Source organism: Pseudophryne corroboree, chromosome 3 (genome assembly GCF_028390025.1).
Source record: "Pseudophryne corroboree isolate aPseCor3 chromosome 3, aPseCor3.hap2, whole genome shotgun sequence".
NCBI lineage: Eukaryota > Metazoa > Chordata > Amphibia > Anura > Myobatrachidae > Pseudophryne > Pseudophryne corroboree.
In genome coordinates, this window is record NC_086446.1 from 794479816 (window position 1) to 794496649 (window position 16834).

Below are 16834 nucleotides of genomic sequence, written 5' to 3' on the forward strand. Positions count from 1 at the left end.
ATATACATGTGGGCATTATACACAGGTGCAGCAGTATATACATGTGGGCATTATACACAGGTGCAGCGGTATATACATGTGGGCATTATACACAGGTGCAGCAGTATATACATGTGGGTATTATACACGGGTGCAGAAGTATATACGTGTGGGCATTATACACAGGTGCAGCAGTATATACATGTGGGCATTATACACAGGTGCAGCAGTATATACATGTGGGCATTATACACAGGTGCAGTGGTATATACATGTCGGCATTATGCACAGGTGCAGCAGTATATACATGTGGGCATTATACACAGGTGCAGCAGTATATACATGTGGGCATTATACACAGGTGCAGCAGTATATACATGTAGGCATTATACACGGGTGCAGCAGTATATACATGTGGGCATTATACACGGGTGCAGCAGTATATACATGTGGGCATTATACACAGGTGCAGCAGTATATACATGTGGGCATTATACACAGGTGCAGCACTATATACGTGTGGGCATTATACACAGGTGCAGCAGTATATACATGTGGGCATTATACACAGGTGCAGCAGTATATACATGTGGGCATTATACACAGGTGCAGCGGTATATAAATGTCGGCATTATGCACAGGTGCAGCAGTATATACATGTGGGCATTATACACAGGTGCAGCAGTATATACATGTGGGCATTATACACAGGTGCAGCAGTATAAACTCCTGGAAATGTGGTGAGTTTTGATCAGAGACATGCGGAAAAGGAAGACAGAGGAGGCACTGCCTCACCTGCCATAGACTTTTTACTCCAGAGTTTTGGCTATAAAAATTATTAGAATAATGCAAAGAAGATATTTCAAACATATTCTTTGTATTTTTCATATACTTTATACAGTCAGAACTCTGACACAAACGTTAGTATGACAGGAAAGGCTCTGCCTCACCCCACCGCACCTCACTGAATTGCATTGTAACAGTCTTGTTATACGTCTGCTTAGGAGACTGGCAGCTCTGGACTGTAACTGGTTATGTACGTGTCTGTGCAACCCTAGTAACAAATGTAAAGGGGCAACTTCTGTGGATGCGGCCCAAAACCTCCCACTGTGGCGCTACCCACAGTCTGCGCAGCCATAGGCCAACCCTTAGCCTCCATATTCCTTCTTTTTGCGTATAGGCTGCAAATGCGTACGCAACTGCGAATGAGTGTGCGGTGGCGTCTTTCATTTCTGGGCCGCAGCCGCACTAGCTAACATTAGCATCTCCGTAGCTAGAAAATCACAACTGCACCTGCGTGCAAACATGAATTACACCCGCTCTCCATGATCCACTTATGTAAATAAGACGAACAAGGAGTCATTGATTAGATGAGATTATTACAGGTTGAGTCTCCCTTATCCAAAATGCTTGGGACCAGAGGTATTTTGGATATGGGATTTTTCCGTATTTTGGAATAATTGCATACCAAAATGAGATATCATGGTGTTGGGACCTAAATCTAAGCACAGAAGGCATTTATGTTACATATACACCTTATACACACAGCCTGAAGGTCATTTTAGCCAATATTTTTATAACTTTGTGCATTAAACAAAGTGTGTCTACATTCACACAATTCATTTATGTTTCATATACACCTTATACACACAGCCTGAAGGTCATTTAATACAATATTTTTAATAACTTTGTGTATTAAACAAAGTTTGTGTACATTGAGCCATCAAAAAACAAAGGTTTCACTATCTCACTCTCACTCAAAAAAGTCCGTATTTCGGAATATTCCGTATTTCGGAATATTTGGATATGGGATACTCAACCTGTATATAATGATGTCATAATATCCCTCTGTCCGGATGATCCTCTTACCTGAATGAAGACATACTCATCTTGTACTACCAAGGAATTGGTGTCAATAAATCGGGTGAAGGGTCCACTCTTTGTGGTCTCAGAACACTCCTGTATCCTGCAGGTTATGTAATGAGCATCTGTGAAAGGAGATACGATACGATATTATATGAGAGATCAGACACACAACATAACCTCAGGGTGCTTTCATATCGCAAATAAACAAGGTAACATACCGTATAGATAAATATGTATATGATGCCACACAATGTACGCAGTACTTTATAACATGGGATCCACATGCGTAATAAAATAGAACCATTAAGACTGAGGACCAGCCTGAAAAGCTTACAATCTAACCAGTTGTAATTGTAGCAGAGAATGATACATAATGTACTTACTGTACATGTTTTAAAATATAAGAAACATCTGTTTACACTATTAATAGTTATAAAGTTTCAACTTAATCTAAAAAAGAAATTCCCATAAATGAAAAATCACATTACTGTACATAACTGATGTAAGTTGGGATTTTTATAATAAAACATAAGCATACAGTATTATAACCATCTATCACCTGTGTCTAAAAAAAAATTTTTATAAAATATACACAGTGGCGCAATGGGGAAATGCTGCCTGTGGGGCAAACTGAACCAGTTGGATTTCACCTTAAATGCAAAAAAACGTATGTAAAAGCGAAAAAGGTAGGATCAGTTTGCTCCTTTGGCGCAAAGGGAAAAGGTGATAAATTATGTCTATGTGTCAAACAATGAAAAAATAAGATTTTACTTACCGATAAATCTATTTCTCGTAGTCCGTAGTGGATGCTGGGACTCCGTAAGGACCATGGGGAATAGCGGCTCCGCAGGAGACAGGGCACAAAATAAAAGCTTAATGATCAGGTGGTGTGCACTGGCTCCTCCCCCTATGACCCTCCTCCAAGCCTCAGTTAGGATACTGTGCCCGGACGAGCGTACATAATAAGGAAGGATATTGAATCCCGGGTAAGACTCATACCAGCCACACCAATCACACCGTACAACTTGTGATCTGAACCCAGTTAACAGTATGATAAACGCAAGGAGCCTCTGAAAAGATGGCTCACAACAATAATAACCCGAATTTTTGTAACAATAACTATATACAAGTATTGCAGACAATCCGCACTAGGGATGGGCGCCCAGCATCCACTACGGACTACGAGAAATAGATTTATCGGTAAGTAAAATCTTATTTTCTCTGACGTCCTAGTGGATGCTGGGACTCCGTAAGGACCATGGGGATTATACCAAAGCTCCCAAACGGGCGGGAGAGTGCGGATGACTCTGCAGCACCGAATGAGAGAACTCCAGGTCCTCCTCAGCCAGGGTATCAAATTTGTAGAATTTAGCAAACGTGTTTGCCCCTGACCAAGTAGCTGCTCGGCAAAGTTGTAAAGCCGAGACCCCTCGGGCAGCCGCCCAAGATGAGCCCACTTTCCTTGTGGAATGGGCTTTTACTGATTTTGGCTGTGGCAATCCTGCCACAGAATGTGCAAGCTGAATTGTACTACAAATCCAACGAGCAATCGTCTGCTTAGAAGCAGGAGCACCCAGCTTGTTGGGTGCATACAGGATAAACAGCGAGTCAGATTTTCTGACTCCAGCCGTCCTGGAAACATATATTTTCAAGGCCCTGACAACGTCAAGCAACTTAGAGTCCTCTAAGTCCCTGGTAGCCGCAGGTACCACAATAGGTTGGTTCATGTGAAATGCAGAAACCACCTTAGGTAGAAATTGAGGACGAGTCCTCAATTCCGCCCTGTCAGAATGAAAAATTAAGTAAGGGCTTTTATATGATAAAGCCGCCAATTCTGACACACGCCTGGCTGAAGCCAAGGCTAACAGCATCGACACCTTCCATGTGAGATATTTTAAGTCCACAGTGGAAAGTGGTTCAAACCAATGTGACTTTAGAAAACTCAACACCACATTGAGATCCCAAGGTGCCACTGGAGGCACAAAAGGAGGCTGTATGTGCAGCACCCCTTTTACAAATGTCTGAACTTCAGGTACTGAAGCCAGTTCTTTCTGGAAGAAAATCGACAGGGCCGAAATTTGAACCTTAATGGACCCTAATTTTAGGCCCATAGACAGTCCTGTTTGCAGGAAATGAAGGAAACGACCCAGTTGAAATTCCTCTGTAGGGGCCTTCTTGGCTTCACACCACGCAACATATTTACGCCAATGCGGTGATAATGTTTTGCGGTTACGTCCTTCCTGGCTTTGACCAGAGTAGGGATGACTTCTTCTGGAATGCCTTTTTCCCTCAGGATCCGGCGTTCAACCGCCATGCCGTCAAACGCAGCCGCGGTAAGTCTTGGAACAGACAAGGCCCCTGCAGTAGCAGGTCCTTTCTTAGAGGTAGAGGCCACGGTTCGTCCGTGAGCATCTCTTGAAGTTCCGGGTACCAAGTCCGTCTTGGCCAATCCGGAACCACGAGTATAGTTCTTACTCCTCTCCTTCTTATGATTCTCTACTTTTGGTATGAGAGGCAGAGGAGGGAACACATACACTGACTGGTACACCCACGGCGTTACCAGAGCGTCCACTGCTATTGCCTGAGGGTCCCTTGACCTGGCGCAATATCTGTCCAGTTTTTTGTTTAGACGTGACGCCATCATGTCCACCTTTGGTTTTTCCCAACGGTTTACAATCAGGTGGAAGACTTCTGGGTGAAGTCCCCACTCTCCCGGGTGAAGGTCGTGTCTGCTGAGGAAGTCTGCTTCCCAGTTGTCCACTCCCGGAATGAATACTGCTGACAGTGCTGTCACATGATTTTCCGCCCAGCGAAGAATCCTTGCAGCTTCTGCCATTGCCCTCCTGCTTCTCGTGCCGCCCTGTCTGTTTACGTGGGCGACTGACGTGATGTTGTCCGATTGGATCAACACCGCCTGACCCTGAAGCAGAGGTTTTGCTTGACTTAGGGCATTGTAAATGGCCCTTAGTTCCAGAATGTTTATATGAAGAGATGTTTCCATGCTTGACCACAGGCCCTGGAAATTCCTTCCCTGTGTGACTGCTCCCCAGCCTCTCAGGCTGGCATCCGTGGTTACCAGGATCCAATCCTGAATGCCAAATCTGCGGCCCTCTAGTAGATGAGCACTCTGCAGCCACCACAGGAGAGACACCCTTGTCCTTGGCGACAGGGTTATCCGCTGATGCATCTGCAGATGCGATCCGGACCATTTGTCCAGTAGATCCCACTGAAATGTTCTTGCATGGAATCTTCCGAATGGAATCGCTTCGTAAGAAGCCACCATTTTCCCCAGGACCCTCGTGCACTGATGCACTGAGACCTGTCCTGGTTTTAGGAGGTTCCTGACTAGCTCGGATAACTCCCTGGCCTTCTCCTCCGGGAGAAACACCTTCTTCTGGACTGTGTCCAGAATCATTCCTAGGAACAGTAGACGTGTCGTTGGAATCAGCTGCGATTTTGGAATATTTAGAATCCACCCGTGCTGACGTAACACTACCTGAGATAGTGCTACTCCGACTTTTAACTGTTCCCTGGATCTTGCCCTTATCAGGAGATCGTCCAAGTAAGTGATAATTAAAATGCCTTTTCTTCGTAGAAGAATCATCATTTCGGCCATTACCTTGGTAAAGACCCGAGGTGCCGTGGACAATCCAAACGGCAGCGTCTGAAACTGATAATGACAGTTTTGTACTACAAACCTGAGGTACCCTTGGTGAGAAAGGTATATCGGGACGTGGAGATAAGCATCTTTGATGTCCAGAGACACCATATAGTCCCCTTCTTCCAGGTTCGCTATCACTGCTCTGAGTGACTCCATCTTGAATTTGAACCTTTTTATGTAAGTGTTCAAGGATTTCAGATTTAAAATTGGTCTCACCGAGCCGTCCGGCTTCGGTACCACAAACAGCGTGGAATAATACCCCTTTCCTTGTTGCAGGAGGGGTACCTTGATTATCACCTGCTGGGAATACAGCTTGTGAATGGCTTCCAAAACTGCCTCCCTGTCGGAGGGAGACTTTGGTAAAGCAGACTTCAGGAAACGACGAGGGGGAAACGCCTCGAATTCCAGTTTGTACCCCTGCGATACTACCTGTAGAATCCAGGGATCCACTTGCGAGTGAGCCCACTGCGCGTTGAAATTCTTGAGATGGGCCCCCACCGTGCCTGAGTTCGCTTGTAAAGCCCCAGCGTCATGCTGAAGACTTGGCAGAAGCAGGGGAGGGCTTCTGCTCCTGTGAAGCGGCTGCATGGTGCAGTCTTTTTCCTCTTCCTCTGCCCCGGGGCAGAAAAGAGTGGCCTTTTGCTCGCTTGTACTTATGGGAACGAAAGGACTGAGTTTGAAAAGACGGTGTCTTTTTCTGCTGATGTGGAGTGACCTGGGGTAAAAAGGTGGATTTTCCAGCCGTTGCCGTGGCCACCAGGTCCGATAGACCAGCCCCAAATAACTCCTCCCCTTTATACGGCAATACTTCAATGTGCCGTTTAGAATCCGCATCCCCTGACCACTGTCGCGTCCATAACGCTCTTCTGGCAGAGATGGACATAGCACTTACTCTTGATGCCAGGGTGCAAATATCCCTCTGTGCATCACGCATATATAGTAATGCATCCTTTAAATGTTCTATAGTTAACAAAATATTGTCCCTATCCAGGGTATCAATATTCTCAGTCAGGGAATCCGACCATGCGACTCCAGCACTGCACATCCAGGCTGAGGCGATTGCTGGTCGCAGTATAACACCAGTATGTGTGTATATACTTTTTAGGATATTTTCCAGCCTTCTATCAGCTGGTTCTTTGAGGGTAGCCGTATCAGGAGACGGTAATGCTACTTGTTTAGATAAACGTGTGAGCGCCTTATCTACCCTAGGGGGTGTTTCCCAACGCGCCCTAACCTCTGGTGGGAAAGGATATAATGCTAATAATTTTTTAGAAATTAGCTGTTTTTTATCGGGGAAAACCCACGCTTTTTCACACACCTCATTTATTTCCTCTGACTCAGGAAAAAATATTGGTAGTTTTTTCTCACCCCACATAATACCCTTCTTTGTGGTACTTGTAGTGTCAGAAAGGTTCAATGCCTCTTTCATTGCCGTGATCATGTAACGTGTGGCCCTACTGGACATTACGTTTGTCTCGTCACCGTCGACACTAGACTCAGTATCTGTGTCATGGTCTGTGTCGACCCACTGAGGTAACGGGCGTTTTAGCGCCCCTGACGGTGTCTGAGACGCCTGGACAGGCACTAATTGATTTGCCGGCTGTCTCATGTCGTCAACAGTTTTTTGCAAATTGCTGACATTATCACTTAATTGTTTAAATACAATCATCCAGTCAGGTGTCGACTCCCTAGGGGGTGACATCACCAACACAGGCAACTGCTCCGCCTCCACATAATTTTCCTCCTCATACATGTCGACACACGCTTACCGACACACAGCACACACACCGGGAATGCTCTGATAGAGGACAGGACCCCACTTAGCCCTTTGGAGAGACAGAGGGAGAGTCTGCCAGCACACACCCAGCGCTATATATATATACAGGGATAACCTTATATAAGTGTTATTCCCTTATAGCTGCTGTTATTGTCGTTATTTGCTGCCAAAAATGCCCCCCCTTCTCTTTTTTACCCTGATTCTGAAGTAGGACTGCAGGGGAGAGTCAGGGAGCCGTCCTTCCAGCGGAGCTGTGAGGGAAAATGGCGCTTGTGTGCTGAGGAGATAGGCTCCGCCCCTTCACGACGTCCTTATCTACCGCTTTTTTGTGTAAAATGGCAGGGGATTAAAATACATCCATATAGCCCAGGAGCTATATGTGATGTATTCTTTTTGCCACCTAAGGTATTCTGTTATATTGCGTCTCAGGGCGCTCCCCCCCAGCGCCCTGCACCCTCAGTGACCGGAGTGTGAAGTGTGCTGAGAGCAATGGCGCACAGCTGCGGTGCTGTGCGCTACCTTAGACTGAAGACAGGATGTCTTCTGCCGCCGATTTCACCGGACCTCTTCGTCTCTTCTGGCTCTGTAAGGGGGACGGCGGCGCGGCTCCGGTGACCCATCCAGGCTGAACCTGTGATCGTCCCTCTGGAGCTAGTGTCCAGTAGCCTAAGAAACCCAATCCACTCTGCACGCAGGTGAGTCCGTTTCTTCTCCCCTTAGTCCCACGATGCAGTGAGCCTGTTGCCAGCAGGACTCACTGAAAATAAAAAAACCTAACTAAACTTTTATTCTAAGCAGCTCAGGAGAGCCACCTAGATTGCACCCTTCTCGGCCGGGCACAAAAATCTAACTGAGGCTTGGAGGAGGGTCATAGGGGGAGGAGCCAGTGCACACCACCTGATCATTAAGCTTTTATTTTGTGCCCTGTCTCCTGCGGAGCCGCTATTCCCCATGGTCCTTACGGAGTCCCAGCATCCACTAGGACGTCAGAGAAACAATAATCTGCGTACCCCCACTCACACTATGCGTGCGTGGGATATGTCCATAAAGGTATCTTTAACACGATATCACATCAATCTGGATCTTGTTCCAGGAGTCAATTGAAAACACAATTTAAAAATGACTGGGTATCGTACCCCAACTCACACGAAACAGGAGGTGATGACTCCTATTCAAGGTATCTTTGAATATTTAGTGTGGCTTTGGATATGCCTCCGCGGTGGGCGGTGATCTCATAAATGTGGAAAGATGGAAAAAACAACCAATGTGTAGTATTTCAATTAACGACACTCATATGTGCAATTCTACACCATATGGTATGACTGTACATCACTTACACTAAGGTTAAATATTTTAGTTACTGATATGTAACAGATTTAAGCATCCACCCTACACAATTGTTTGTTTAAATGGGAGCGTACCCCAAACTCACAAAATGGTCAATAGGGTGACTCTTATCAAGGTATCTTTACGCATTCAATCATATTCAAATGGCGTACCACAACTCACGAGTATAAATGCAGGGATACTCCCATCAAGGTTTCTTTATTTAATTCCTGCTTTGTTAGTCAAGAATGGACTCCCAAACGGTTATAGTGTCCCAAAGATTCAACAATAGATTTATTCCTCCAAAATACCGATCCACAAAGATACATGTAACCAATGTATAAAAATGTATTTTAAAAAAAGTCCATAAATTCCATAGAAGAACAATCGAAGGATTAAAAAATACAATCAAAAAATATCAAAAAATAAAATTCAAAATTCATAACACAATTAAAAAAGGAATGATGAAAAAGTCCATAACAAATCTCTGTTCAAATGATTAAAGGCTACTCACACAGCGGTCTGTCGACGCGTTTCGGTCCTGGGACCTTTGTCAAGACATGACCTGCTGTGTGGGGAGCCAGATATTTATGATAGTGGTAGCCAATAATGTGCCGACAGGAAATTGATTAAGAGGAAATGACCTCATCGTGTGATTTAGTTTATCACTTTAAACTTCCAATACCTGCATAATAAAAATCAAAATTAAAGACCCCTTTGTCCTTAAAACAATTGTAACTGGGTCCTAAAGTATTAAAAACGATCCTTAATCAGTTATCTTAAACAGCGTTTCTAATCAGGATATAACTAATTAATTTCCTGTGCCGCAAAGAATCACGGGAAATGTAGTCCTTTGTCCGACGCCGAAACTCCTGTAATACTGCTTACTCACTATAAAAGCGTTTATTGAACCTCTTAATCCTCATTCTCACATAATTAAATGTTAAGTATCATATTCGTGCCCTTAGTTTGCTTGTTTAAAAGATGCCCAGACCGTGGTTTTGATCCATTTCCGGTCTCACGAAGGATCATGGGGATTGTAGTTTCATGTCCAAAATCCCCAGTGTCCATCAAAGCATTTGCCGTGTGTTACACCACCAGATAAACATCGGATATTGTTGAAGTAACTATTGACAAACGCTTATATAGTGAGTAAACAGTATTACAGGAGTTTCGGCGTCGGACAAAGGACTACATTTCCCGTGATGCTTTGCGGCACAGGAAATGAATTAGTTATATCCTGATTAGAAACGCTGTTTAAGTTAACTGATTAAGGATCGTTTTTTAATACTTTAGGACCCAGTTACAATTGTTTTAAGGACAAGGGGGTCTTTGATTTTTATTTTTATTATGCAGGTATTGGAAGTTTAAAGTGATAAACTAAACCACATGATGAGGTCATTTCCTCTCAATCAATTTCCTGTCGGCACATTATTGGCTACCACTATCATAAATATCTGGCTCCCCACACAGCAGGTCATGTCTTGACAAAGGTCCCAGGACCGAAACGCATCGACAGACCGCTGTGTGAGTAGCCTTTAATCATTTGAACAGAGATTTGTTATGGACTTTTTCATCATTCCTTTTTTAATTGTGTTATGAATATTGAATTTTGAATTTTTATTTTTTGCTATTTTTTTATTGTATTTTTTAATCCTTCGATTGTTCTTCTATGGAATTTATGGACTTTTTTTAAAATACATTTTTATACATTGGTTACATGTATCTTTGTGGATCGGTATTTTGGAGGAATAAATCTATTGTTGAATCTTTGGGACACTGTAACCGTTTGGGAGTCCATTCTTGACTAACAAAGCAGGAATTCAATAAAGAAACCTTGATGGGAGTATCCCTGCATTTATACTCGTGAGTTGTGGTACGCCATTTGAATATGATTGAATGCGTAAAGATACCTTGATAAGAGTCACCCTATTGACCATTTTGTGAGTTTGGGGTACGCTCCCATTTAAACAAACAATTGTGTAGGGTGGATGCTTAAATCTGTTACATATCAGTAACTAAAATATTTAACCTTAGTGTAAGTGATGTACAGTCATACCATATGGTGTAGAATTGCACATATGAGTGGCGTTAATTAAAATACTACACATTGGTTGTTTTTTCCATCTTTCCACATTTATGAGATCACCGCCCACCGCGGAGGCATATCCAAAGCCACACCAGATATTCAAAGATACCTTGATAGGAGTCATCACCTCCTGTTTCGTGTGAGTTGGGGTACGATACCCAGTCATTTTTAAAATAAGAATTTACTTACCGATAATTCTATTTCTCATAGTCCGTAGTGGATGCTGGGGACTCCGTAAGGACCATGGGGGGATAGCGGCTCCGCAGGAGACTGGGCACATCTAAAGAAAGCTTTAGGACTAACTGGTGTGCACTGGCTCCTCCCCCTATGACCCTCCTCCAAGCCTCAGTTAGGATACTGTGCCCGGACGAGCGTACACAATAAGGAAGGATTTTGAATCCCGGGTAAGACTCATACCAGCCACACCAATCACACCGTATAACTTGTGATCTGAACCCAGTTAACAGTATGATAACAGAGGAGCCTCTGAAAAGATGGCTCCCAACAATAATAACCCGATTTTTGTAACAATAACTATGTACAAGTATTGCAGACAATCCGCACTTGGGATGGGCGCCCAGCATCCACTACGGACTATGAGAAATAGAATTATCGGTAAGTAAATTCTTATTTTCTCTAACGTCCTAAGTGGATGCTGGGGACTCCGTAAGGACCATGGGGATTATACCAAAGCTCCCAAACGGGCGGGAGAGTGCGGATGACTCTGCAGCACCGAATGAGAGAACTCCAGGTCCTCCTCAGCCAGGGTATCAAATTTGTAGAATTTAGCAAACGTGTTTGCCCCTGACCAAGTAGCTGCTCGGCAAAGTTGTAAAGTCGAGACCCCTCGGGCAGCCGCCCAAGATGAGCCCACTTTCCTTGTGGAACGGGCTTTTGCAGATTTTAGCTGTGGCAGGCCTGCCACAGAATGTGCAAGCTGAATTGTACTACAAATCCAACGAGCAATAGTCTGCTTAGAAGCAGGAGCACCCAGCTTGTTGGGTGCATACAGGATAAACAGCGAGTCAGATTTCCTGACTCCAGCCGTCCTGGAAATATTTTCAGGGCCCTGACAACATCCAGCAACTTGGATTCCTCCAAGTCCCTAGTAGCCGCAGGCACCACAATAGGTTGGTTCAGGTGAAAACGCTGGAACCACCTTAGGGAGAAACTGAGGACGAGTCCTCAATTCCGCCCTGTCCGAATGGAAAATCAGATAAGGGCTTTTACAGGATAAAGCCGCCAATTCTGACACGCGCCTGGCCCAGGCCAGGGCCAACAGCATGACCACTTTCCATGTGAGATATTTTAACTCCACAGATTTAAGTGGTTCAAACCAATGTGACTTTTGGAACCCAAACTACATTGAGATCCCAAATTGCCACTGGAGGCACAAAAGGAGGCTGTATATGCAGTACCCCTTTTACAAACGTCTAAACTTCAGGGACTGAAGCTAGTTCTTTTTTTTTTTTTGGAAGAAAATTGACAGGGCCGAAATCTGAACCTTAATGGACCCCAATTTCAGGCCCATAGACACTCCTGTTTGCAGGAAATGTAGGAATCGACCCAGTTGAATTTCCTCCTTCGGGCCTTACTGGCCTCGCACTACGCAACATATTTTCGCCAATTGCGGTGATAATGTTTTTGCGGTTACATCCTTCCTGGCTTTAGATCAGGATATGGATGACTTCATCCGGAATGCCTTTTTTCCTTCAGGATCCGGTGTTCAACCGGCATGCCGTCAAACGCAGCCGCGGTAAGTCTTGGAACAGACAGGGTCCTTGCTGGAGCAGGTCCCTTCTTAGAGGTAGAGGCCACGGATCCTCCGTGAGCATCTCTTGAAGTTCCGGTTACCAAGTCCTTCTTGGCCAATCCGGAGCCACGAATATAGTGCTTTCTCCTCTCCATCTTATCAATCTCAGTACCTTGGGTATGAGAGGCAGAGGAGGGAACACATACACTGACTGGTACACCCACGGTGTTACCAGAGCGTCTACAACTATTGCCTGAGGGTCTCTTGACCTGGCGCAATACCTGTCGAGTTTTTTAATCATGTGGACGACTTCTGGGTGAAGTCCCCACTCTCCCGGGTGGAGGTCGTGCTGAGGAAGTCTGCTTCCCAGTTGTCCACTCCCGGAATGAATACTGTTGACAGTGCTATCACATGATTTTCCGCCCAGCGAAGAATCCCTGCAGCTTCTGCCATTGCCCTCCTGCTTCTTGTGCCACCCTGTCTGTTTACGTGGGTGACTGCCATGATGTTGTCCGACTGGATCAACACAAGCTGACCTTGAAGCAGAGGTCTTGCTAAGCTTAGAGCATTGTAAATGGCCCTTAGCTTCAGGATATTTATGTGAAGTGATGTATCCAGGCTTGACCCTAAGCCCTGGATATTCCTTCCCTGTGTGACTGCTCCCCAGCCTCGCAGGCTGGCATCCGTGGTCACCAGGACCCAGTCCTGAATGCCGAATCTGCAGCCCTCTAGAAGATGAGCACTCTGCAACCACCACAGGATGAATACCCTTGTCCTTGGTGACAGGGTTATCCGCTGATGCATCTGAAAATGCGACCCGGACCATTTGTCCAGTAGGTTCCACTGGAAAGTTCTTGCGTGGAATCTAACGAATGGGATTGCTTCGTAGGAAGCCACCATTTTTACCCAGAACCCTTGTGCATTGATGCACTGAGACTTGGTTCGGTTTTAGGAGGTTCCTGACTAGCTCGGATAACTCCCTGGCTTTCTCTTCCGGGAGAAACACCTTTTTTCTGGACTGTGTCCAGGAATATCCCTAGGAAACAGAAGACAAGTCGTCGGAACCAGCTGCAATTTTGGAATATTGAGAATCCAATCGTGCTGCCGCAACACTACCTGAGATAGTGCTACACCGACTTCCAACTGTTCCCTGGATCTTACCCTTATCAGGGAATCGTCCAAGTAAGGGATAACTAAAATTCCCTTCCTTCGAAGGGATATCATTTCGGCCATTACCTTGGTAAAGACCCGGGGTGCCGTGGACCATCCCTACGGCAGCGTCTGAACTGATAGTGACAGTTCTGTACCATAACCTGAGGTACCCTTGGTGAGAAGGGTACATTTTGACATGAAGGTAAGCATCCTTGATGTCCCGAGACATCATGTAGTCCCCTTCTTCCAGGTTCGCAATCACTGCTCTGAGTGACTCAATCTTGAATTTGAACCTCTGTATGTAAGTGTTCAAAGATTTTAGATTTTAGATTTAGAATCGGTCTCACCGAGCCGTCTGGCTTCGGTACCACAATAGTGTGGAATAATACCCCGTTCCCTGTTGCAGGAGGGGTACCTTGATTATCACCTGCTGGGAATACAGCTTGTGAATGGCTTCCAAAACTGCCTCCCTGTCAGAGGAAGACTTCGGTAAAGCCGACTTTTGGAAACGGCGAGGGGGAGACGTCTCGAATTCCAATATGTACCCTTGAGATATTACCTGAAGGATCCAGGGGTCTACTTGCGAGTGAGCCCACTGCGCACTGAAATTCATTGAGAACGGGCCCCCACCGTGCCTGAGCTTGTAAGGCCCTAGCGTCATACTGAGGGCTTGGCAGAGGCGGGAAAGGGTTTCTGTTCCTGGGAACTGGCTAATCTCTTCAGCCTTTTTCCTCTCCCTCTGTCACGAGCAGAAAAGAGGAACCTTTTGTCCGCTTGCCAACAAAGGACTGCGCCTGATAATACGGCGTCTTATTTTGAGAGGCGACCTGGGGTACAAACGTGGATTTCCCAGTTGTTGCCGTGGCCACCAGGTCTAAAAGACCGACCCCAAATGTCCCTTTTCAAAGGCAATACTTCCAAATGCCGTTTGGAATCCGCATCACCTGACCATTTTACTGGTAGAATTGGACAACGCACTTATACTTGATGCCAGTCGGCAAATATTCCGCTGTGCATCATGCATATATAGAAATGCATCTTTTAAATGCTCTATAGGCAATAATATACTATCGTTATCTAGGATATCAATATTTCCAGTCAGGGAATCCGACCATGCCAACCCAGCACTGCACCTCCAGGCTGAGGCGATTGCTGGTCGCAGTATAACACCAGTATGTGTGTGAATACATTTTTGGATACCCTCCTGCTTTCTATCAGCAGGATCCTTAAGGGCGGCCATCTCATGAGAGGGTAGAGCCCTTGTTCTTACAAGCGTGTGAGCGCCTTATCCCCCCTAGGGGGTGTTTCCCAACGCACCCTAACCTCTGGCGGGAAAGGGTATACACCAATACTTTTTAAGAAATTATCAATTGTTATCGGGGGGAAACCCACGCATCATCACACACCTCATTTTATTTCTCAGATTCTGGAAAACTACAGGTAGTTTTTCCCTCACCGAACATAATACCCCTTTTTGGTGGTACTCGTATTATCAGAAATGTATAAAACATTTTCCATTGTCTCAATCATGTAACGTGTGGCCCTACTGGAAATCACGGTTGTCTCTTCACCGTCGACACAGGAGTCAGTATCCGTGTCGGCGTCTGTATCTGCCATCTGAGGTAACGGGCGCTTTAGAGCCCCTGACGGCCTATGAGACGTCTGGACAGGCACAAGCTGAGTAGCCGGCTGTCTCATGTCAAACACTGTTTTTTTATACAGAGCAGACACTGTCACGTAATTTTCAACAGTACATCCACTCAGGTGTCGACCCCCTAGGTGGTGACATTACTGTTACAGACACTCTGCTCCGTCTCCACATCATTTTTCTCCTCATACATGTCGACACAAACGTACCGACACACAGCACACACACAGGGAATGCTCTGATAGAGGACAGGACCCCACTAGCCCTTTGGGGAGACAGAGGGAGAGTATGCCAGCACACACCAGAGCGCTATATATATATATACAGGGATAACCTTATATAAGTGTTTTTCCCCTTATAGCTGCTGTATGTTTTAATACTGCGCCTAATTAGTGCCCCCCTCTCTTTTTTTAACCCTTTCTGTAGTGTAGTGACTGCAGGGAAGAGCCAGGGAGCTTCCCTCCAACTGAGCTGTGAGGGAAAATGGCGCCAGTGTGCTGAGGAGATAGGCTCCGCCCCCGTTTCGGCGGCCTTATCTCCCGTTTTTCTGTATATTCTGGCAGGGGTTAAATGCATCCATATAGCCCAGGAGCTATATGTGATGTATTTTTTGCCATGTAAGGTATTTTTATCATGTTTTATTGCGTCTCAGGGCGCCTCCCCCAGCGCCTTGCACCCTCAGTGACCGGAGTATGAAGTGTGCTGAGAGCAATGGCGCACAGCTGCAGTGCTGTGCGCTACCTTATTGAAGATAGGAACGTCTTCTGCCGCCGATTTTTCCGGACCTCTTCGCTCTTCTGGCTCTGTAAGGGGGCCGGCGGCGCGGCTCCGGGACCCATCCAGGCTGGGCCTGTGATCGTCCCTCTGGAGCTAATGTCCAGTAGCCAAGAAGCCCAATCCACTCTGCACGCAGGTGAGTTCGCTTCTTCTCCCCTTAGTCCCTCGATGCAGTGAGCCTGTTGCCAGCAGGTCTCACTGAAAATAACAAACCTAAACTAAAACTTTCACTAAGAAGCTCAGGAGAGCCCCTAGTGTGCACCCTTCTCGTCGGGCACAGAAATCTAACTGAGGCTTGGAGGAGGGTCATAGGGGGAGGAGCCAGTGCACACCAGTTAGTCCTAAAGCTTTCTTTAGATGTGCCCAGTCTCCTGCGGAGCCGCTATCCCCCCATGGTCCTTACGGAGTCCCCAGCATCCACTTAGGACGTTAGAGAAATTGTGTTTTCAATTGACTCCTGGAACAAGATCCAGATTGATGTGATATCGTGTTAAAGATACCTTTATGGACATATCCCACGCACGCATAGTGTGAGTGGGGGTACGCAGATTATTGTTTTTCATTGTTTGACACATAGACATGATTTATCACCTTTTCCCTTTGCGCCAAAGGAGCAAACTGATCCAACCATCTATCACCTGTCTACCTGAGACTTCAGCTGACACATATCCAGTGTTTATATAATAGTCTGAGCCTCCCTCTTCTCTACACGCTGTCTACAACTGGAACTTGGAAGAAAAACACATTTAAACAAATTTGTTTTGTTACTTTGCTGTAACAATGTTGCTGCAACACCTCCGAGGCTG

At 45.6% G+C, this 16834-nt stretch overlaps 1 protein-coding gene across 1 annotated transcript in view; it reads right to left on the reverse strand.

The window, feature by feature from the left end:
• Nucleotides 1-16834, reverse strand: part of LOC135056898 (VPS10 domain-containing receptor SorCS3-like) — a 1027710-nt gene that overhangs the window by 287440 nt on the left and 723436 nt on the right. The window contains 1 exon segment of the mRNA XM_063962650.1: nt 1849-1967. Within this exon segment, the coding sequence (XP_063818720.1) occupies nt 1849-1967 (119 nt within the window).